General features: G+C 41.6%; 1 protein-coding gene across 1 annotated transcript in view; it reads left to right on the top strand.

Annotated features, from left to right (window-relative positions):
- pola1 (polymerase (DNA directed), alpha 1) overlaps nt 1-24,692 on the top strand; it is a 253,947-nt gene that overhangs the window by 3,199 nt on the left and 226,056 nt on the right. Inside the window, exons 2-10 of the mRNA XM_078559832.1 lie at nt 2,594-2,718; nt 8,821-8,917; nt 9,089-9,169; nt 9,452-9,567; nt 12,951-13,013; nt 13,165-13,266; nt 14,398-14,614; nt 21,278-21,413; nt 24,243-24,418. Coding sequence (XP_078415958.1) covers nt 2,594-2,718; nt 8,821-8,917; nt 9,089-9,169; nt 9,452-9,567; nt 12,951-13,013; nt 13,165-13,266; nt 14,398-14,614; nt 21,278-21,413; nt 24,243-24,418 — 1,113 coding nt within the window. The remainder of the gene's footprint in view (nt 1-2,593; nt 2,719-8,820; nt 8,918-9,088; nt 9,170-9,451; nt 9,568-12,950; nt 13,014-13,164; nt 13,267-14,397; nt 14,615-21,277; nt 21,414-24,242; nt 24,419-24,692) is intronic.

Raw genomic sequence — 24,692 nt, forward strand, 5'->3', positions numbered from 1 at the left:
GAAATGGCAATATAGTTCCAAGTCAGGATGGTGAATGGCTTGGAGGGGAACTTGCAGGGGAACATTCATCTGCTGCCCTTGTCCTTCTAGGTGGTAGAGTTCATGGGTTTGGAGGGCGCTGTCGAAGAAGCCTTGGTGAGTTGCTGCAGTGCATCTTGTAGATGGTAGACACTGCTGCTACTGTGCGAGGGGGAGTGGATGCCCAAGCTGGCGGATGGGGTGCCAATCAAGCAGACTGATTTGTCCTGGATGGTGTTGAGCTTCTTGAGTGAGGTCAGAGCTGCACTCCTCCAGGCGAGTGGAGAATATTCCGTCACACTCCTAACTTGTGCCATGTAAATAGTGAACAGACTTTGGGGAGTCAGGACGTGAGTTACACTCTGCAGAATCCCCAGCCTCTGACCTGTGTAGCCACAGTATTTATATGGCTGATCCAGTTCAGTTTCTGGTCAATGGTAACCCCCAGGATGATGATAGTGGGGAATTCAGCAATGGTAATGCTATTTAATATCAAGGGGAGATAGTTAGCGCTGCCTGATAGCACTGCTGATGACCCCCTTCCATCACTTTATTGATGATGGAGAGCAGACTGATGGGCAGTAATTGGCCAGGTTCGATTTGTCCTGCTTTTTGTGACATGACATACCTGGACAATTTTCACATTGCCAGGTAGATGACAGTGGTTTGGCTGTACTGGAACAACCTGGCCAGGTGTGTGGCAAGCTCTGGAGCACACGCCTTCAGTACTATTGCTGGAATGTTGTCAGGGCCCATAACCTTTGCAGTATCCTGTGCCTTCAGCTATTTCTTGATGTCACGTGGAGTGAATCGAATTGGCTGAAGACTGGCATCTGTGATGCTGGGGACTTCTGGAGGAGGCCGAGATGGATCATCCACTCGGCACTTCTGGCTGAAGATTGTTGCTCAACCTTGTCTTTTCCACTGTACTGGGCTCCCCCATCATTGAGATTGGGGATATTTGTGGAGCCGCCTCCTCCTCTTATTTGTTTAATTGTCCACCCCCATTCACGACTGGATGTGGCAGGACTGCAGAGCTTAGATCTGATCCGCTAGTTGTGGGATCGCTTAGCTCTGTCTATCACTTGCTGCTTTTGCTGTTTGGCATGCAAGTAGTCCTGTGTTATAGATTCACCAGGTTGATACCTTGTTTTTAGGTATGTCTGGTGCTGCTCCTGGCATGCCCTCCTGCACTCTTCTTTGAAACAGGTTCGATCCCCTGGCTTGATGGTAATGATAGAGGGAGGATATGCTGGGCCATGAGGTTACAAATTGTGTTTGAGTACAATTCTGCTGCTGCTTGTGGCCCACAGCGCCTCATGGATGCCCAATTTTGAGTTGCTAGTTGTGTTTGAAACCTATCCCATTTAGCTCTGTGGTAGTGGAACACAACACGATGGAGATTATCTTCAATGTGAAGATGGGACTCCGTGTTGGTCACTCCTACCAATGCTATCATGGACAGGTGTATCTGTGATAGATAGATTGGTGAGGATAAAGTCAAGTATGTTTTTCCCTTTTGTGGTTCGCTCACCACCTGCTGCAGACCCAGTCTAGCAGCTGTGTCATTTAGGAATTGGCCAGCTTGGTTAGTGGTGGTGCTACTGAGGCACACTTGGTGATGGACATTGAAGTCCTCCACCCAGGGTACACTCTGTGCCCTTGCCATCCTCAATGCTTCCTCCAAGTGGTGTTCCACGTGGAGGAGTACTAATTCATCAGTTGAGGGCGAGGTGGTATGTGGCAGTCAGCAGGAGGTTTCCTTACCCATGTTTGACTTGCTGCCATGAGACTTCACGGAGTCAGAGTCAATGTTGAGAACTCCCAGGGCAACTCCATCCCAACTGTATACAACTGTACCACCACCTCTGGTGGATCTGTCCTGTCAGTGGGACAGGACATTCTCAGGGATGGTGATGGTGGTATCTGGGACATGGTGTGTAATGTATGATTGGGTTCCTTGATTAATCTGCGGGACAGCTCTACCAATTCTGGCACAAGTCTTCAGATGTTAATGAGGAGGACTTTGCAGGGTTGACCAGACTGCGGTGTGCCTTTGTCGTTTCCTGTGCCTAGGTCAATGCTTGTGGGTCTGTCCTGTTTTGATTTTTGTTTCTTCTAGCGCTTTGATACAACTGAGAGACTTGCTAGACGATTTTAGGTTAAGAGTCAACCACACTGGGTCTGAGGTCAAGTGTAGATTAGACCAGGTAAGGATGGCAGATTTCTTCTCCGAAGGATATTAATGAGCCTGATGGGATTTTACAATAATCTACTAGTTTGATATTTACCATATGTGAGACCAGCTTTTGTTTCCAGATTTTTATTTAGTTAAGCATTTAAATTCCTCATGCCTGCAACCTAATGATTGAAAAGTGATCTCGTTTGAGAGCTAAGTTTTCTATAAGTGATATATATGAAGTGAAGCTCACAGAATCAAAGAATAGTACAGCATAGAGGGGGCTGTTCAGCTCATCGAGCCTCTGTCAGCTCTTTCAAAGAGCAATCCAGTTCATTCCACTCCTCACATCAGTGTGGAATAATGTATGATCTAATTTCAAATTTAATTTCTCAGATGGTGCTGACTCTTGTGGCTTGGCAGCAACACGCTCAAAACGTAATCGCAAAGATAAAGGAGGACGGGTAGCAGCACTAGAGCGCCTGAGGAAGGCCAAGGCTGGCGAGAAAATAAAATATGAGGTAAACTGGTTAATTTGAACTTCTGAAAAGTCAATTTGATTAGGGAGAGGTATGTTAACTCAAAAGGTCTGACCGTTAAATTTCCACAGTAATATTCTGTTTAGTACATGCATTGATAAGGAAACCAAATTCATGTAACTAATATTAGTTTATTGGATACCTACGGGCCAAACAGTATGTGTAGTGATTGTAGAAGATTCTCTAGCCAAGGGGGTAGGCAGTGATTTTTGAAGATGTGATCTAAAGTTCTGAATGTTACCTTGCTTCGCATTGACTGCCAGGGTTCAGGACATCACAAAGCACATACCAAAGCCTCTCAATTGGAAGAGAGATTTGTCAGTGGCTATGCTTCATAAATGATGTTCTGCAAATACAGTTCAAAGAGCTATATCTTAGATTAAGAAGTAAAACCACCAGGCTAGTAATCTCTGAAATTACTCCATGCCACAGACTGGGCTAGACAGGGAGAGAAAGATTAGGATTCCTGGGACATTGGGACTACTTATGGTACCAGGGAAGGTTGTGCAGGTAGGATAGCATTCAAGTTTGGTAAAGTCCACTACTTTTCCTGTGTGGTAAAACATGGTGTTGATCAGTAAGGGGTGCATGAGGTAACAGGCGACTATGCTGGAGTGAGAAGGAGACTGAGTGAGGAGCGAATTAGGTTCACGTGATAAGTTCTGGTAAATCCTTTTCAGGTTTTAACTATAGATTAAGAATCAAGATCTGACATAGTATTAAACTTCAAGTAAGCTAGGTTAGTTTGTTAAGTAGAGAACTGCCTGGAGTGGCATTTATCTGTCAATCACCTGAAAGCAGTTGGTTCAAGTGGTGTTAATTACTGTAGCAGGAAGTTAAACTAGCTAGTGACTCATCAGAGGGCCTATAAAAGAGACAGGCTTTTCAAACTGCACGATCAGTAAGAGGCGCATGAGGAGACGGGCGACTACACCAGAGTGAGATGGAGACTGAGGCAGTAGCGAATTAGGCCCTCTTCGGTGCATGGGGGAAAGAGGTGTGGTATACAATGGAATTATTCTAAGTTAATTGAGTAATTAAATTAAGTAAATAACATAAGTAATAATGGTAAGACAGATGTTATGTTGCAGCTATGGAATGTGGGAGCTTTTGGATGCCAAGGCGATCCAGGACAAACACATCTGCAGAAAGTGTAAGCAGCTAGAGGAATTCAGAATTATTGATCGGGAAGCTGAATTGCAGACACTGCGCAACATAAGAGAGGGCAGAAATACCTGGACACTTTGTTCCAGATGATGGTCACGCCTCTTAGAATGGGGTCATCTGTTTTGGTCAGCGGTGAGGGACAGGAGGACATGACCGTGAGTGAGTGGGACCAAACAGACAGTAGTGGAGGAGCCTCAGACTTTGTAATTGTCAAAGAGATTTGAGATGCTCACAACCTGTGTGGACGAAAGTGAGGTCTGCGAGGTGGATGAGCAGGCTGGCCATGGCACCATGGCACAGGAAACCGTTCAAGTTGGGGGGAGCAAACAGGAATATAGTGGTAGTAGGGGACAGCATAGTGAGGAGGATTGACACTGTTCTCTGAAGCAAAGAGCAAGAGTCCGGAAGGTTGTGTTGCCTGCCCAGTGCTAGGGTTCAGGACATCTGCGCAGGGCTGGAGAGGAACTTGTAGTGGGTGGGGGAGGACCCAGTTGTCGTGGTCCATGTCAGCACCAATGACATAGGCAGGGGAAGGAAGCAAGCTCTGCATAATCAGTTTGAGAAGCTAGGTACCAAATTAAGCAGAACCACAAAGGTAATAATTTCTGGATTATTACCTGAGCCAAATACAAATTGGCATTGGACAAATAAGATTAGAGAGATAATGCGTGACTCAAAAACTGGTGTGGGAGAAGTGGGTTCCAGTTTGTGGGGCACTGGCAGCAGTACTGGGGAAAGTGGGGGCTGTACCATTGAGACAGTTTACATCTGAACTGTGCTGGGGCGAGTGTTCTTGCGAATTGCCTAACTAGGGAAGTAGAGGGCTTTAAACTAAACAAGGTGGGATAAGGGATCAAGCTTGGGAAGATGTGGCAAATCAAGGGGTAGATTCAAGGCAGGAAGCTATAATGGTAAAATGGGAAATGAGGGTCATAGAATAGCAGAAAGGAACAGAGAGATTAAACTTAAAAATACTCCAATAGTCAAGACTAGAGGTTACAAAGATAATAAAAGGACAAAACTAAAGGCTCTGTATCGGAATGCACTTAGCATTCATAACAAAGCAAATGAATTGGTAGCACACACTGAAGTAAATAAATATGACCTGGTAGCCATTATGGGGACGTAGCTGCCGGATGACAAGGATTGGGTCCTGAATATTGAGGAGGGAGTATATGACATTCAAGAAGAATAGGAAGCTAGGTAAAGGTGGAGGGGTAGCACTGTTGATCAAAGTTGGCATTGGTGCAATAGTTAGAGATGACCTTGGTTCAGGAGACCAGGATATAGAATCGGTTTGAGTGGAGGTGAGGAATAGTAGTGGAAAGAAATCATTAGTGGTAGTGGACTACAGGCCCCCTAACAGTAACCACTATGTTGGACAAAGTATACAAGAAGAAATACTGGGTGCTTGTGAGAAAGGGACAACAATAGCCATGGGCGATTTTAATCTACATATAAACTGAAAAAATCATTTTGGCAGTAGTGGCCCAGATGAGGAGTTCATAGAATACTTTTGAGATAGTTTCTTAGAGCAGCACGTTCTGCAACAAACCAGAGAACAGGTTATATTATATTTGGCATTGTGTAATGTGACAGGATTAATTAATGACTGCAGAGTGAAGGCACCCCTAGGTATTAGCGACCACAATACGATTGAATTTTACATATAGCTTGAAGAGTGGGTTTAAGACTAGCATTTTAAACTTAAATAAGGGGCAGCTATGTGGGCATGAAAGCTGAGCTAGCTGAAGTGAACTTGGATACTAGGTTAGAGGATAGATCAAGAGAAAAGCAGTGGCAGACATTTAAGGGGATATTTCAGAATACTCAGAATAAGTATATTCCTACTATAAAGAAAAATTCCAAAGGGAGGACCCAGCATCTATGGTTAACTAAAGAAGTTAAGGAAAACATCCAAATTAAGGAAAAAGCATATAACTGTGCAAAGATGAATGGCAGGTCAGATGATTGGTCAGAATAAAAAGAATGACAGACAATGACTAAAAGATTAATTAGGAGTAAGAAATTACGAGTATGAGAGGAAGCTAGCTAGAAATGGAAAAACGGATAGCAAGAGTTTCTACAGGTACTTAAAAAGGAAAGAGTAAGTCAAGTGAGTGTTAGTTCTCTAGTTAATAGTAGATAAGGAAATGGCGAATGGAATGAACAAATATTTTGCTTCATCTTTCACTGTGGAGGATATAAAAAACGTTCCAGTAATAGCTGTAAATCAGGAGGTGGAAGGGTGAGGGGAACTTGGTGAAATTACAATCATTAGGGAAGTGCTACTGAGAAACTGATGGAACTACAGGCTGCAAGTCCTCGGGTTCTGATGGACTTCACCCTCGGGTCTTAAAAGAGGTGGTTAATGAGGTAGTAGATGCGTTGATGTTTTCCAAAAGTTGCTAGATTCTGGTAAGGTTCCATCAGGCTGGAAAGTAGCAAATATAACCCCTCAATTCAACAAGCGAGGGAGGCAGAAAACAGGAGACTATAGACCAGTTAGCTTGACGTCTGCCACGAGGAAGTTGTTAGAATTGATCATCAAGAAGGTTATAGTTGGGCACTTAGAGAAGCACAAAGTAATCGCGAAGAGTCAGGGAAGGGAAATCGCATTTAACCAATTTATTGGAGCTCTATGAAGGAGTAACATGCGCTGTGGATAGGGAAGGCTGTAGATGTCCTGTACTTGGATTTCCAAAAGGCATTTGATAAGGTGCCATGTCAGGAGTTTTTGCCGTTATGACCATAGCCGATGTTAATTGCTGCACTAACCAAATCCCAAAGGGAAACTTGGTTTACCCTTTTTGTTTTGTATTCTGAAAACAAGAAGATGTACTGATCTCAGCAATAAGAAGTCCAGTCACACTTTTGGGATTTTAAAAATTAGAAGTAAATTTTTATTAACAAGAATAAAAGAAAACTTAAGCACTCAAGATTACAGTTAAACAGTTAAGCTTACTCTTACAATACATTCCTCCCAAAAAGACACACTACTTGGTCAGACCCACAAGTAAACACCTTCCAGTCAACACTCCTTTATAGATGTTTAACTATAAAAATCCAGTAATATTATCTAAGGCAAACTGCTGTAGCTTTAATAAAGGCATACCACATGACTTGTAACTCTCTTCCACTCTGCTGTGGAAATCCAAACTTCAGAATAAAACTGCTTTTTGCAGCCCAAGACTTTTCTGGCTTGGCTCGATGGCTGATTCAAACCTGCATCTTCTCCTAGCCCAGAGCTACCAGCTCCAACAGCCCCCAGCTCAGCTCCAGCTATAGCTCCAGCTGCTACATCTAACAGCTCGGCTCACAGCTACAGTAACTGTAAAATATATATTTTCCCCTTTCATCTCAGGTTCCATTGTTCTCACACCTCTTTGAAACTCATCCTTCCAAATATAAAAACTTTCATGTCGCTATTTAGTCTTTGCTTTCGGGTCAATAAAATATAATACCCCCACTTCTGTTTACTTATGGAACTCCTGCAAGATGCAAACATGTTTCTTTGTACTTCTGACTTCCTGTTGATATTCAAACAAACTCTCAACTTATCTAAAAATGCAAATGTTAGATCTAACCTATTCACTTGTGCCTCAAGCCAAACACCTCTATCCTTTTCATGTTTTAAACCCCCAGACAATCTGTTTTCTATTAATCTCTGCCCAGCTTAATTCAATCATATACACATGTGCACACAGACAGACACACAGTCTTCATCACAGAATAACACAATATTCCCCAAAACATATTTTAAAAAGTAACATCCATTCTCACATTATGGAAAATAATTATGGGGGTAATTATTAGCATTGATAGAAGATTGGCTGGCTGGCTGACAGAAAATAGAGAGTATGCATAAATGGGTCTTTTTCTGATTGGCAGCATGTGACAAGTGGAGTCCCACAGCAGTCTGCTGGAGTCTCAACTTTTTGCAATTTATATCAATGATTTAGATGAGGGGAGCAAAGGCATGATAGCTAAATTTGCAGATGTCACAAAGATAGGTAGGAAAGTATGTTGTGAAGAGGACATAAGTTGCAGACAGATATAGATAGGTTGAGTGAGTGGGCAAAAATAAAGCAGATGGAGTATAGTGTGAGAAAATGTGAATTTGTTCACTTTAGCAGGCAGAATAAAATGGAGAATGAATGCAGAATTCTGAGCTGCAGAAGGATCTAGGTGTTCTAGTGCATGAGTCACAAAAAGTTAGTATGCAGGTATATCAAGTAATTAAGGAGGCTAATGGAATGCTATCTTTTATTACGAGAAGAATTGAACATAAAAGTAAGGATTTTATCCTTTTCAGTTATACAGGGCATTGGTGGGACCACACTTTGATTATTATGTGCAGTTTTGGACTCCTTATTTAAGGAAGAATGTAAATGCATTGAAGGCGGTTCAAAGGAGGTTTACTAGATTGATACCTGGAATGAGCGGGTTGAATTTTGAGGAATGCTAAGACAGACTGGGCTTGTATCCACTGGAGTTTAGAATAGTGAGGGGTGATTTGATTGAAGTATATAAGATCCTGAACGATACTGACAAGGTGGACGTGGAAAAGATGTTTCCTCTTGTGGGTGAGTCCAGAACTAGGGGGCACTATTTTAAAATTAGGGGTTGCCCTTTTAGGACAGAGATGAGGAGAAATTTTTTCTCTTGAGGGTTCTGAGACTATGGAACTCTCTGCCTCAGATGGTGATGGAGGTGGGGGTCATTGAATATTTTTTAAGGCGGAGGTAGGTAGATTCTTGTTAGGCAAGGGAATCTAAGGTTATCGGGGGTAGATGGGGATGTGGAATTTGAAACACAAACAGATTAGCCATGTTCTTAATGAATGGCGGAGCAGGCTCGAGGGGCCGAATGGCCTCCTCCTATTTCATATGTTTGTATGAATCTACTATCTTTCAGGTTGAAAAGATTTCAAATGTTTATGAGGAACTTGATGAAAATCAGTACTCCAAACTTGTGTGTGAACGCCAGGATGATGACTGGATAGTTGATGATGGTAGGTTTTAAAATTCATTAAATCCCCTGTTTATAATGGAGCTATATGTCCTGCTAAGATAAATTCCATAAGACTTGATGGGAGTCATCCCTGTATGTACATGTGCTTCTAAATATGATATTCCTATTATTATTGTTGAAAACTTGTTAATATTGTATTTGTGTTTGCCAGATGGGATTGGTTATGTGGAAGATGGTCGAGAAATTTTTGATGATGATTTGGAGGAAGATGTATTTGATGCAAAAAACAAAGGTAAGCATTTGGCAATAAAAACCGAGGATGCTGGAAACACTCAGCACGTCAGGCAGCATCGATGGATTGAGAAACATGGTTAAAGCTTCAGGTCAATGATCTTATTTGATCAGAACTCGACGAAGCTGGAAGCTTAAAAATCTTACTAGCAAGTACAAAAGCAGGGTACTTGCATGAAATTGACAGGGACGCAGATGCTGCCTGACCTGACTATTTCTGATATTTTCTGTTGTTATTTAGATGTCACCTTTCTTTAAAATGCTGCTCTGTGTGCTTTTATAGGCAAAGGAAGGTCCAGTGCAAATAAAGAGAAGAAAAACGTGAGGAATATGATGGTTTCAAAGCCCAACAACATCAAATCTATGTTTTTGGCCAGCACGACCAAGAAGAAAGCTGAGGTGTGGCACAATTTCTTCATAGTGAATGACATGCACGCTTCCTGCTTTTCCCATAACTTGTGGATTTTTTTTTCTCATTCTCTTGTCCTTTTGGAAAACTCAGTTCATGGCACGCTGCTAACAGCAAAATGCAATTTTATAAAATCTGATATTGGTATGCACCATCTTAGACTTTGAAAGTAGTGTTTTGTGTACTAATATTGCTTGTGTGCAATGGGATATTATGTATGGAAATGCACATTAAATTGTTGATTTTCTGACTGCATTTTAGACCACATATCTTATCCTTGCCTTTGTTCTTTGCCATCTTGACTTTTCATTATTTTCCACTTGCACTGCATGTTCTGGAATCACGAGAGCTTCAGTGAAACAGAAATAGGGAAAGTGTTGGAGATTGTCAAAGGCCTGACTTCTTAGTTGAGTCCTGAATGTCCTTTTTTAAAATAACCTGAAGGACTTAATCGGTGTCCCCCTGTAATATGCTTAGGGAGGGATTTAACTTGTTCTCAAGTGTGGTAAAGATCTTCAAGTTTTGTGAGCAATCCCCTCATGTTAAATTTTGTTTCAAAGTTGACCAGGATCCATTGCCTTCCTCACTGTAGGTGAGGACTGCGTAAGTCATAGGGCTGTTGCTTAATTTAAAGCAACAAAACCAATGCTTGTTTGGTTGGTTAGTTTTTGGTATTAGAGCAGTGAGGTGACAGAGCCCAATCTGACTTTTAGCCTCAAAGAATGGAGCTCGTTTCCCAATCAAAGTGTTGCCAACTACAAATCTGTTTGAATCCTTCCCAAAGGCCCTTTTGGCATCCCTTGATGCCTACAACCTGCATCAGCCTAACTCGCATTGGGTATTTTAAAATTGAACACCTGCTTAATTATAATATCCCTATTGTACCTTCAAAATCTATTTTGGATTTTGCAACAATTCTGATTCTTGACTGTCAGCTTTGCCAAAATAGAACATCAGTTGCCTATATAGCTGTAGGGAACTGGACTCGTTTGAATCTCACCGTCTACCTATATTCCAAGTTTAAAACACAACCTTACTGCACTCAGGAAGCCATTCAGCCCATCACGCATGTGGAGGCTCTCTGAAAATGATCCGCTTAGTCCCTTTCCCAAAGCTCTTTTAATTTTTTTCTTTTTTTCAAATACTTATCCACTTCCTTTTTTTAAAAAGCAATTGTGAATTTTGCTTTCGCCACAGTTTCTTTTGTTGTATCCATGCTACCCTAAATTAAAATAATTCTCCTAATCTCTTTGTTCTCTGGGTGCAATCTTTTATTTACTATATTAGAACCTTCCTTGCACAACGTTGACCACTTTTCTTGGATTTCCTCCTCCTCTGCTTTGCTCTGCTCTGATGGTTCTCTTGTGTCTCCTCATGGGATTCTTTTTCCTGGTATGCTAGTGAATCTTTTCTGTCCCCTCTATGGCTTCTACATCTTTCCTAAATAAGGCACCCAAATCTGGACACCTCATTGGTCCAACTAATGATTTATTTAAGATAGCATTACTATCTTCTTTGCTTTGGTACTCAATGCTTTTATTTATAACACTTGGTTTCTCTGGTGAACTCTAGGTTGTAATACTTGGGCCAGAACTCTGCTGTTACATTCAGCAGGGGCATGCTTACTTTTAGGTCAATTTACAACAACATTAATGGTGTAATAAATGAAAGCAAAACACTGCAGATTCTGGAAATCTGAAATTAAGATAGTGCTGCAAATACTCAGCAGGCCAGGCAGCATCTGTGAAGAGAGAAACAGGGTTGACGTTTCAAGTCAAATATGACTTTGTGTATGGAGAGGTGGGTGTTGGGGGGGCAGTGGGAGGTTCTGGTACTCGACTGCTTTAGCCAATTCTGGCTGGTCCTCAAAGGCCTCGATCTCGTTGCTCAGAAGTGGACAGTACCCTCAGATCATCCTGGTGAGCAAAGATAACTCTTAGTTTCATTTATCCACTACCACCCACCTGTCCACTGTCCTCCCCACCCTCACCACCCTCACCACCAACAACGTAAATTGCAGATCACTACCACCCTCTCGAGGGCAGTTAGGGATGGGCAATAAATGCTGGTCTAGCCAGCGACGCCCACATCCCATGAACACATTTTTTTTTTTTAAGTGCGATGAGCTCATGGACTTCTTTTGTTACTCAGTGAGACTACCTGATTAGCTGCATCCCTGTCTCATTCACTCCCTTCTCCCTGCTCTCTTCACCCCTTCCACTGGACCACCAAGACAAATAGGGTCTTTCTGGAGTTTCTATCCTACCTGCACTCAGGCCTCCCTGTGTTCATGCTGTCCAAGAGACTCACTTCTTTCTTCCTTGGCCCTTCTGACTAAATTTTGACCACAAAAATTTTCATCCTTGCCTCCATGCTGGCTGATATTATAAATTGTTTCTTCTCCTCTAGTATTACCCCAGCCTCTTCCGGCTGGCCTCGATCTTTCTGTCTTTGTAGATCATCAGCCCATCTCCAACCTTCCATTCCTCTCCAGACTACTTGAAGCATTTGTTGCCTCCTCAATCTGCAATCTTCCCTGCAACTCCAAGTTTGAACCTCTCCAGTCGGGCTTCTGCCTTCCCGCAGGACCAAACTAGCTCTGATCACGAATTACATCCTTTATGACTGTGACTTTGGTGCATTATCTCATCTTGTCTCCCTTGGCCTCTCTACAGCTTTTGACACAATTGACCGTATCATCTTCCTCCAATACCTCTCTGTTGTCCAACTTGGCGTGACACTTGGTTCTACATTTACCTACCAATTGTAGCCAGATCATTACCAGCAATTCCTTCTCTTCCCACTCGAGTAACTTTAGTTCCAGGGACCTTCAAGGATTTATCCTTGTCTATTACCCACTGCCCCCCCACACTTCACTGACATCTACACACTGCCTCCTAGCAGCACCATCCACAGATGTGGAGTCAGCTTCCACAAGCATGCCTCCACTGGCTGTGTTGTAAGATTGCTTGTCCTACGTCCCGGCCATTTTATCCTGCCATGCAACCCCTCTGAGTGCTCTGTTCCTCTGGTTCTGACAACCTGTACATCTCCCTCCTCCCTTCACCTATACTCTAGAATTCCCTTCCTAACCTCTGCCTTTCTACCTAACCCTTCCTTTTAAGACTCTCCTTGAAGCCTACCTCTTTAACCAAGCTTTCGGACACCCGTCCAATAACCTTAGTTTGATATCCATTTTTTGGTTAGGCCTCTGAAACATTTTGGGACTTTTTTCTGTACCGAGGACACTAAATGCAAATTATGATTGGCTGTGGAGATGGCATGTCACTGACCAGTCTGAGGAGAGAAAGGGTTCCATATATATTTTTCCCTGTAGTAAATATTTTTTTTCAATTTTACAATCTTTTTGCAGAAAGATGTTGACCTGTCCAAGGATGATTTGCTGGGAGATATTCTTCAGGATCTTCATGCAGAGGTAAAGAGCCAAATCATGTTTAAATTATTTCAGATAATTACATGTGTGCTGTGACTTGCTTATTCCCTCTTCCTATTGTGTTTTTTTTTTAACTGCATGAATAGCATTTGTGTTTATGAATTCCTAAGTAATCAATGTTTGAACTTGACAGACATCTTCGCTACCTGTGCCGCCACCTGCTGTAGTTCTAAAGAGGAGGAAGCCTGCTGGAGTATCAGCTAATCCATTTTCTGTCAAACCACCCACCCTGAAGGTACCTCAGTAAATGGCTTTGATAAATTAAAAAAAAAACCAAACCATCCATATTCCTTGAATTGGAAAGCGAACAATAAAATCTCTGACACGGTTTCATTGTGACTGCTCCTGATTGCTGAAAGAAACCTGGGGCATCTGTTCCTAGCTGTTCTTTTTATGTCTTTATTAAACATCTTTTAAGTGTATAATTTAAAATATCACTATTGATGACTAGATTTTCTAATGGCATTTTGATCCCTTCTGTGCCAGCGCTGTAGCAAATATTTTGCCAAATATTCAATCCATATAGATTCCAATTCTTCTGCTTGCTCTCTCTCTCTCTGGTGTAATCAAATATGAGGGTGTGAGGCAGCTTGTAAACAGCTTGGGCAAGTGAGATGTATAATGAAGACTTCAAAGACCAAAAACGTACATAACTGAGGTCATTGCCGCTGTCCATAAGATTATAACATGTCGCTCATGTGAAATGTAAATTCAGCAAAAGGTTTTGCCAAGTGTGGAGTTAAATTACTTTGCAACATTCCATGCCCTTTTACTGTCACGTGATGAACTTCCTGTCCCATCATCATACCAGAGTGCCTGATGACGACCTCTGGCTCTAGGTTTCTCAATCAGAGACTGAGAAGGGACATGACCAGTAGTAATGATTCCAGCAAAATTGATTTCAAGTCGATAAATTCACAAGAAATGATGAGGTGATCTCCGCCTGCCTGGTAGCCACAGCTGGATTTTATGGTGTGTAAATTGTTGGAAGAAGGGAAGACTGACAGACAAGGAGTGCCACAGTTTTGTGGGGAGGAGGATGATGATTTGTGAGGGTGGAGGGGGAGATAATTAAATCTTATAAAAAGGAATGAGGAGAGAAAGTTTGGGTGAACAAACACGAATAGAGTAGCAAACTAGAGAGGAGGACAGTTGAAAATGAGATTGGAGGCTACAGGTGAGAGAGATTTTTGACAGCTCCTGACACCCTCCTTCCAATATTTTGATCTTTAATAGTGACTGTCATGCTGCATCATTGCAACATCACAAGTCTTCAGGTAATATTTATGATCTGAAGGCAATTCAATTCTTGGCTATTTCCAAAATAAAGTTAAAGTTTGCATTTCTTTTTTTTTTCAACCCTCAGGTTTCTCCAGTCCTCGGTTCTAATCACCAGAACAATTCTGTAAGGAAAACAGTCGTTACTAAAGAAGTGGCCAGCATTGTGGATTCATCCCAGCCTGTTCCTGTGAGTTCCTCAATCAAACAGATGACTGTGAAGCAAGAAGGAAAGAGGGTGGAATCGGCAGACAAAGGGAACTGTCTGGAGACTGTGATTGTAAAAGATGAGAAACTTGCTGAAGGTATAAAACTTCTATTTATATATCTCCCTTTGCCTTGTCTTCGTGGTCTTGTTCCAAGCGTTATGACTAGCCCTCTAATGCAGTACCCAGTGGACTAATTGTTTGTGTGTAATTCCAAACCGTGAGGCATTTAATTAGTCAGAATCCGATGGATATTGTGATCCTGTTATCCATGTGTATGTAGCTTTGTTTTTGGTGCACTCTTTTAATAATTTGTGTGCATTTCTCCCTGTAACCCAGCTTTTTGATTTAACATGTGTCTTTATTTATATGTCTGTGACATTGCCAAAATGATTTGCAAACCTAGAGTTTTTTTGTATGCATGTCACTATAACCCACACTTATCAAGTCCATTTCCACTGCTGTGCTTTTTATTTTGATCTTGGGATGTGGATCGTGCTGGAAAGGCCACATTAATTTGCTATCCCTAGTTGTCCTGAGAAGATGGTGGTGAAACTTCTATAATTGCTGTGGCCCTTGTGCTGTTGGTGTTTCCATAGTGGCGTTAGATAGGAAATTCCAGGACATTATTTCCCAGCAATGTGTCAGAATGACGTATGGCTTTGAGGGGAGATCGATGATAATGGCGTTTCTAACATTGTTGCTCTGTCTATCATGGTGGCAGAGGTGGTTGGAGTAGGAGGTGAAGTAAACTCCACTGCATCCTATGGGTCTTGTATATTGCAGCCACATTGTATAAGTGGTGGAGAGAGTTAATATTGGGCTCAGGATCACTGATCTGCTTGATGCTATGCTTGTTGAAGCAGCACCCATCCAGGTAAATGGAGAGTATGCTATCACACTCCTGGCTTGAGCCTTGCAGATGTGGAGAGGCGTTGAGGGGAGGGTCACCTTGAGCAAAGCATTCAGCCTCTGAACTTCTCAAGAGCAATTAGAGATTGGCAACAAATCCTGACTTAGCCAGCGATGCCCACATCATGTGAAAAAATGAATAAAGTCTCTGCCCTGCTCCCAGGGTATTGATACGGCTGGACCAATTAAACTTCTGGTCAATGGTGCAACCTAAGGTGGTGCTGGCCAGGGGCTTGCCAATGTTGGTGCTGTTGACAGGTAAGGAGAGATGATTAGACTTTCTCTTGTTGAAGATAATTAAGAATTACAAGTCATTACCTGGTGCTTGCATGTATGAATGTTAGTTGTACTTGTCAGTCCAAGCTCATTTTATACAGGTCAAGCAATAGGCTAGCATTGGAGTTGTAAATGGATCTGAACAGTTGACTTGTCAGTAAAAAGCCCTACTTTTGAACCTATAGTTGCAGGTAGGTTGTTGATGAAGCAGTTGAAGGTGGCTGGACTGAAGATGCTACTCTTGATGAACTCTTGCAGTGATGTCCTATGGCTGTGACAGCCACAGCCATCATTCTTTATGTTAGATAAGATTACAGCCATTCCTTTGACCTCCATTTGGTTTGGGCTCCAATGTGCTCCTCTCAATTGAATGCTGCATATTCAGATTTTTTTTTCTTGTTTTGATCAAGGCCATGATGAGGTTTGGAGCTTGGTCTCTGAACTGACTGTCTGAGTTGGGTGTCACCGTTGACTCTTTCCATCTCTTCACTGATAGGATGATAATTGGCCAGGTTAGACTTATCCAATTTATGTGCATAGGACCTACCCCAGCAATCTTCCATATTGTCAGGTGGATACCAGTCTAATGGCTGTACTGGAACAGCTTGGCTGGGGAACAGCTAACTCTGATAGACATGTCTCGAGCTCTACAGCCAGCGTATTGTCAGAGCCCATGGTCTCTGCTGCTTAAATTCACATTGAATAAACCATGTTGGCTAGACGTGGCGGGCAAGGGGGATGATTGGGATCTTGGGAGTTGGGGGGAGATTGAGCGGAATCACCCACTCAGCACTTTTGCTGCTCCTCTTACTTCGATTATTTTAAATTGTTAAATGTTGGTTGATTAACAGTCAACAAAATAGCTGTTTAAAATACAGTTTTTTAAAATAAAAATGAGTGCATTGTCGGCTGTGTGTGGTGAGAGAGCTCTTTCAACTTGCTGCTAATGGTATGATGTAACTTTGTCACTGCACTGAACCATTCCCTCTTGCAATGGTTTCACCGCACTTCTTGTAAACAAGATTTGTCCGGTCCCGATGGCAGGTAATGTATTGAGTTTCTTTACCTGTAACATGATTGGACACACTGGTTTAGCCCAGTTTTCTGGTTTGATTAGTACTGTGTGAGACAAAGAAAAGTCGTCTCCTAGAAACTGTACATGGTGGAGCCAGTGGCCATTTTGGACCTCCCCTTGCCTTAGCTACAAATGTGTAGAGCACTCAATACTATCAGTATACATTTATCCACAAATTCTATCTTTGTACATTGGCGATACAGTAGAGCTGGTCACGCCAATATCCAATTAAGCTTTCAAGTCAAGATTATTTAACGGAGCCCTGTCCTAATGTGGTTGAACAACAAAACCCAAAGAACAGTATTGGAAAACAGCGAAAAGAGCGGCAAAAACTCAACCAGAGAATAGGAGACAAAAAGATGAGAGGGAATAAAGATCCAAAATCTGAAGAGAAAGAAGTGGTTAAAAAGATAGGAGAGAAATTTGATTCAGACTTTGGATTGAGAATAGTTCTTGAGTTTAGGAGGACAAGCTGACTTTTTGGCTTTGAATCTCAGGTATAAGACTGATACAGATTGAGTCTGCTGGCTGGCTTTCTGGTTTGAGTGCATATATTGTAAAGTAGACGAGGTACTTTTAAAATTTGTAACCAGCACTGCTAAAGTTTATAATTCCCTGACAGTACATAAATTAGAAGAGTTATACTGGGCTGCAATGTTTACTTCCTATTAGATTTTGACCTGTGATGCCCCTTGGCCTAGCCACTAATATAAATGTGTGCCCAATGCCTGTACAGCTTGTCAGTGATTCTTAGAATTAAGTCACAAAATTGGTGACATTTAAGTAGTAAATGAAAATACTGATGGGCTAGGGGTGTGGGGCGGATGGTGGGAGAGAAATTGTAATAGATTTCAAATACAGAGGGCATCCGGGAAATCACCTCATTGACCCTCAGTGTTGTTATGGTTATCAGTGTGTCTGAGTAATTGAGGGCAGGAGAAAAGGAAAACCGAACCAATCAGAAGTAGGAAATACGGAGTTCAGCTCCTGCACCATGTTTTTCATTGTGGGCACTAGGTGGTGGTAGAACAAAGCTTAGAGATTGCAGTGCTAAAGGAGGTTTAATTACGACACATGCCTCCTGAAAAAAGGCCATGTTGTATAATTAGATGAAAATATTGATGTGAACTAATTTAAGATGTATACCTTTCTGTTCCACACGTCCTACAAATATAGTACTGTGAATGCTGAATCACTTTGGAACTGAGTTTTTTATAATTGTCAAGGAATGGGGAAAAAATAAACTCTGGGAAGTGTGTCACTGCAGTTTGAAGGTGTAATCATTCAGAAATTATTATACAGCTATCTCTACCCTCGTTGCTTAACAAGGGAGAGCTAGATAATGTCTCTGTGGTTCATGCCTAGGCTCTTAACTGATACAGATCTGATGCTCACCATGGTACTGTTGCTGAAGAACATGTTATTTTACAAAATGGATTTGTACTTAATGGCTAAGTGACATCACGACGCTAATCTTGAACAAAGCTACCATAAAGATTTTGCAACCTCTGTGGCATGGATTTCCCCTTTCTCAAAGTTACTTTGAATCTGGTGCCAGAGCAGGGGAGTCTCCAGATTTCTGGCAACAATGATGTCATCAATTAGGATAAACAACCAATCACATTGAAGTATTCTCTCCAATAGCAAACTAGGAATGCACTGATTAACCCTCACTTTTCAATATCATTTAAAGGTAATGAAATAGTTACACATAGAGGATTAAGATAGGAGCTGAAATATCATAAGCTTAAAAAAAAGTCATAAATGTGTTTTTCTTCATCATAAAGGATAAATTTGACATTTGTCAAGTATAAAATTATTTTTTTCCAGGCAACAGCTTTCTCAGTAGCAATGATAAGTATAGTACCCTGTTAAAAACCTTGACACACATCATTCAACAAAATGTAACCATTTTAAGGGCTTTTGCAGCGAGACTAATAGCTTAAAGGACAGGTTTCCTCTGTTCAGTTATTTCTAATTGATTGAGGGATATGGGGGTGATGTGGTGTACATGGACTTCCAAAAGGCATTTGTTAAAGATCCACATAATGGGCTTGCCAGTAAAGTTGAACTTTATGGAATAAAAGGGGCAGTGGCAGCATGGATATGAAGTTGGCTAAGTGACAGGAAAAGAGAGTAGTGGTGAATGTTTGTTTTTTGTTGGACTGGAGGGAGCTTTTTGCAGGGTTTCCCAGGGAATCAGTACTAGATTTATTGCTTTTCTTTATGCTTCTCTATTAATAACCTTATCTTGGGTGTGCAGGGCACAATTTCAAAATTTGCAGGTGACACAAAGCTTGCAAGTATTGTGAACTGAGAGGAGAATAGCGGTAGACTTCAAGAGAGCAGAGCCAGGTTGGTTGAATATGTGAACACGTGGCAGAAGAAATGTAATGTGGAGAATTGTGAAGGAGTACATTTTGGTGGGAAGAATGAGGAGAGGAAATATAACCACCACCTTCTTGAGATCTTTGCCTAAAGGCAGGTTCAGCCCACAGCGCATGACCTCTACCACAGGTAGGGCAAGGAAGCCGGTCCCAAATCCACCCCAGCTGGAACGGGGTTCGAGCCTTGAGCTGTTGGTATCAATCTGATCCACATCTAGCCATCTGTGCCAACTGGCTCCCAAGGAGCCCAAGTTGCTGTGGCAACATACACTAGTATGCATGTTGTAGTCTGGAGCTATCGATGGTGATGGTAGAGGCTTCAATTTCATGTGGCTGTCCAGGAATCTCTCCCACTCTTACCACATTCCATTGATGTATGTTGGAAGGATTTACAAGTTGATACTCAACCCGTTTGGCCGCGTTATGAATGCACCATCCTTGGCCATCAAGTCCTGGAGTGGGACTTGAACCTGGAGCTTCTAGCTCAGAGGCAGGGATGCTATCCACTGCACCACAAGACCTTCCAAACCTAACCTTAAGTGGGTGCAGGAACAGAGAGACTTGGGGATTTCAAATCATTTCAGGTTGCAGGGCAGGTTGGGAAATTGGATAAAAAAGGCACATGGGCTTTATAAATAATGGCATAGAGTACAAAAGCAAGGAAATTATGATGAACCTTTTATAAAATACTGGTTCAGCCTCAACTGGAGTATTATGTCTAATTCTGGCCACCACAATCTAGGGAGGGTGTGAAGGCTTTAAGAGAGGGTACAGAAAAGATTTATGAGTGGTTCCGGGATGACAGACTTCAGATCCGTGTATAGATTAGAGAAGCTGGGCTTGTTCTCCTTGGGAAAGAGAAAGTTGAGTGGAGGTTTGATAGAGGTTATGCTGAGGGGGCTGGACAGAGTAGATAGAGAGAAACTGTCCTCTTTGGAAGGGTCAAGAACCAGAGGATACTGATGTTAAGATGATTAGCAAAAGAACCAATGGTGACATGAGGAAAACTTTTTTTAGGATAGATTAGGATCTGGGTTAAAAAAGGGAACTAGATAAGGACCTGAAGAGAGAACATTTGCAGGGCTACAGGGAAAGGGCAGGGAGGGGTACTAGCTGATTGCTCTAGCAGAGAGCCGGCAAGGACGTGATGAGCTGTGTGGCTGTCTCCTGTACTGTAACCAATCTATGCTTGCAGTCTGCAGGGATTTCAACAGTTCCCCTTATAGAGAAGCATTGAGTCATTGACAGCAGCTTCTGGGTTTCTGTTTTTAACTGAGCATGTATGAACTCCAGAAGCTGCTGTCAGTTTTAGAGGAGTAATGATCTGCCATCATTACTGCAGCAAAATCAGGACAAATATCTTCTGTGCTTGAGGATTGTATTTTATCATCTATTATTTTACCAGTTTTCCTGAATCATGCACTGGCCAACGCTGACCTATTTCCATGTCTTTTCAATTACCACACCGAGCCATATGAAATAATGGAGGCTTGTAAGAAATGTACTGCAATAATTGTGGGCAATTTTGATCTTTATATAGATTGGACAAATCAAATTGGCACAGGTAACCTTGAAGACGAGATCATAGTGTATTTGGGACAGTTTCTTAGAACAATACATTGTGGAACCAGCCAGGGATCAGGCTATTTTAGACCTGGTATTGTGCAAGGAGACAGGATTAATTAATGATCTTGTAGTAAAGGTTCCTCTTGGAAAGGGTGATCATAACATAATAGAATTTCACATTCAGTTTGAGGGTCTGAAACTAGTGTCTTAAACTTAAAAAAAAGGCAATTACAAAGGCATGGAGACAGAATTAGCTGAAGTAGATTGGGAAAATAGATTAAAAGGCAAAATGGTAGATAAGCAGCAGCAGACATTTAAGGAGATATTTCATAACTCTCAAAGGTATCTTTTATGTTAAAATATTGGGGATACTGGAAATCTGAAACAAAAAGACAAAATACTGGAACTACACAGCAGGTCTGGCAGCATCTGTGGAAAGATTAAAACAGAGAAACATTTAACAGATTCCCTATTTTAAACTTGAAAGCATCAGTACTGTATAACTCCTGTTTTTGTGTGTTTTAAGTTGTGAATTTTGATTTGTAGATGACCCCTACGCAATGGAGTTCAATGAGGGAGACTTTGATGAACCGATGGAAACTGAATCTGTCTCCACTGTGGAAATGAAACCTGAAAAAAATATCAAAGTAGAGGAACCAGAGGAGGAAGACAAACCATTCGTGTAAGATGATTGGTGAAAAGAACATTTTGGCAATTACTGTAATATATTATTGAGGGGGTATATTTTGGTGTAAGGATGAAATGGGTACTCAGTGGAAGCTGTGCTAAGACATACCTGAAAGTCTGTATTCAGCATGCAACTTTGAAGCAGACCCCTGCAGAGTTAGCACTCAACTGCCAATTAGAAGCTATTTTTGTGGATCAGTACCAACATTCCCTCTGTGTGGGGACATGGACTTGCAACAAACTGGAAATAACTGCGCAGGGAACAAATGGGCTGCTCACAACCAAAGCTCCCTTTTAAGATGCACTTCTGCATGGCAATATGGAAATCTCCAAGTGGCCGTGTCATGCCACAGACAGTCTGCACAACAAAGAAATTGGGAGGGAACATTGCTCAGTACATGTAGTACACACTCACTTCCACTGAAGGTGTGGAGCACCTGACGTGGAGCAGCTGCTTTTAGGATGGCTTAGACCAAGATGGATTGCATCTAGGTTCTGGACATATTACTTGCAGTCCATGTGGAGGTGATTCAAAGGAGGAGGAATGTCCTGCCCCAGCAGTGGGGGAACGAGTCCACTTTCCTCTCCTGCCCGCCTCGGGCTGTAACAATTGCTTCTCTGCCTGTCCTGTTGTCTTCCTCCTTTATATACTCCATGACCAAGTACTCCCTTTCTCCTGCAGACTCCTATCAGCTGTCTGATTAGTTAGAGTAGCACAGCACCTACTCTTTTTAGGTGAAGTTCTCAGAGAATTTGCAGATTCAGTGTTGATAAGAGTGCTGATGAAGTCCTGACAAAGTCCTCTTCAAACCTACAGCAGTAAGTGAACAGTAAAAGGTAAGTATGCCTTTAGTGCTCAGAATGGTCTGTAACACCATGTTTACTCCTGTCCTGCTGGCCACTGTTAGTAGTGGGCATTAAATAAAGCAAAATGCCATGCCATTTCACTGATGAGCACTAGCAGACAATTTAAGTGGCATTCAGTCCCTTAATGATCTTCCAGGCAGCCGTGCTTAACTAGCTTCAACTCCTTTACCAAGAGGACAACTTGAGCTAAACACGGACCACCTCAGAGGTTCTTTAGTGCCTAAAGGAGCCGTTGAAAATTGCTCCTTTTCAGGGAATTAACTCTAGGGAATTCTGATGGGGCAAATAAATGAGGCATGAATCTGGTATTGGGGTTGGATACAGTCTTTGGTTAGAATAACAGGACTAACATTCTGGCTTTTTTATGGGTCTGGCCTGTAATTTTGAGAAGAGAAGTAAAGGGATACAAATCAAGTTCAAAATTTGAAGAAGAGGTTAATATTCCTATGGTGGTGTTGATCAATTCATTTTCCTCTGCCCTTGTGACAGCCCTCAAAAGCATCTTCATAGTTTGAATACTTTGGCATATTAATGCATCTGCAGGATATGTTAATAAGAAGAAAAGTTTCAAACTGACGTTGTCCTCTGTCTTAACCTGTGAGGTTTCCCGGTCATGTCCCTCTTGGTGTCTCTTAGAATTTTGGCCACTTAATTTTGTACAAAGCTACTGCCTCATGAATTGAAATGCAAAAATAACTGTTACTCAGAGGAACAGGAGTGTACCATTCAGTCTTTTGAGCTTGTTCCAACATTCAGTCTGATCACGGCAGCCTGTACCCTAATTCCATTAACCCCCATTACTCTATATCACTTGACATCCTTATGTAATAAAAATCTATCAGTTTCAGTTTTGGAAATTTCAATTGACCCAGCATTCACAGCTTTTTGGAGTAGAGAGTTCCAGATTTCTCTTAAAATGTGCTTCTTTACTTCACTCTGTCTAACCTTAATACCATGGCCCTCTTGTTCCACATTCCCCTAACAGAATTAGTAATTTCTCTGTATCTACCCAATTTGATCCTTTTATAATTTCAATGGCCTCAATTAGATCACCTCTCAACTGTCTAACCTCATGAGAATGACAGTCAAGTTTATGCAACCTATCTATTTTATTTAACCCTCTGAACCCTGGTTGTTATTGTTGTTATTCATCTCTTCCAAGGCCAAAATATCTTTCCTGAATTTCTGCATCCAAAACTGAATTCAATTTTCCAGTTGGGATCTGGCCAAGGCTCTCTACAACTTATAGCATCACTCGCTTCCCATTGTATCCTAATCACCTTTTGGGTGAAGATCCCATCAGCCATTTAAATTACTTATTGTACCTGTGAACTAGCTTTTAAAAGTTTACGTAATTGGACATTTAAATCCCTTTGCTCTTCCACTCATAGTCTCACCCAAAGAAGAAAATATTCTGATTTATATTTTCAAGCTACAAAGTGGATGATTTTGCACTTTTCTGCATTAAATTCCATCTGTTGTAGTTTTGCCCAGTTACTTGGTCTGTCTTTATGCCCCTTTGTAACTTCCTGTTCCCATCTACGAAAATTACCGTGCCTCTTAGCTTAGTGCCATATACAAACTTGGATATACAACTCTCTATTCCTTCTTCCAGTCAATAATTTATATGATGGAAAGCTGAGACCCCAGTGCAGATCTGTGGGGAACGCCACTTGTCATATCCCACCATTCAGCCAATATTTCCTTTACCCACACTCTGACTCCTTTCTCCACACCAGTAACCCATGTCACAAGGTTACCTCATTTGCACACTTTCTTGTGTGAAACCTTGTCAAATGCCTTCTGGAACTCCACATTGACACCATACATAGACACTTCTCTTTCCACCATGCTAGTCCAGATAAAGTCTCCCAAATGATGCATTGTTAATCAATCTGCATTTTGCTCTGAAAAGAAGAAGTTGTGCATATTTTAAAAGTTTTGCCCTCTTGTTTAGAAACTCTACCTTCACTGAATCTTCTTGCTGGGATCGTATGGACCAAGATGAAAGTAATTCTGTGGTTGAGGTGCAGGTAGATGCAGGTCGTTTGCCATTAGTAACTGGTTCAGAAGGAGAGCAGGTATTCAGATTCTACTGGGTGGACGCTTATGAAGACCAGTATCATCAACCAGGTAATGGCAATATTTTTCAGAGGTTTTAATTAAAAGCACTGAAATTCTGTCTCTTTAAAATATACTGACGCAGTGGTTAGTTACATGTTATACTGGCATTGTTATGTGCTGCATTTTAATAATTATGTAGTGTCAGATATGATTGCCTTATTAGTTAATTGGTACTGTTGACTTGACCAAGAAATTTAATTCTTTTTACTCTGCTTCAAATAATTTAGTGTTTGCCTCAACTCTTTCTTGCGGCAAATCAAGCCTGCAAAAATTAGTTCATTCG

The sequence above is a fragment of the Cetorhinus maximus genome, chromosome 16 (assembly GCF_964194155.1).
Source record: "Cetorhinus maximus chromosome 16, sCetMax3.hap1.1, whole genome shotgun sequence".
NCBI lineage: Eukaryota > Metazoa > Chordata > Chondrichthyes > Lamniformes > Cetorhinidae > Cetorhinus > Cetorhinus maximus.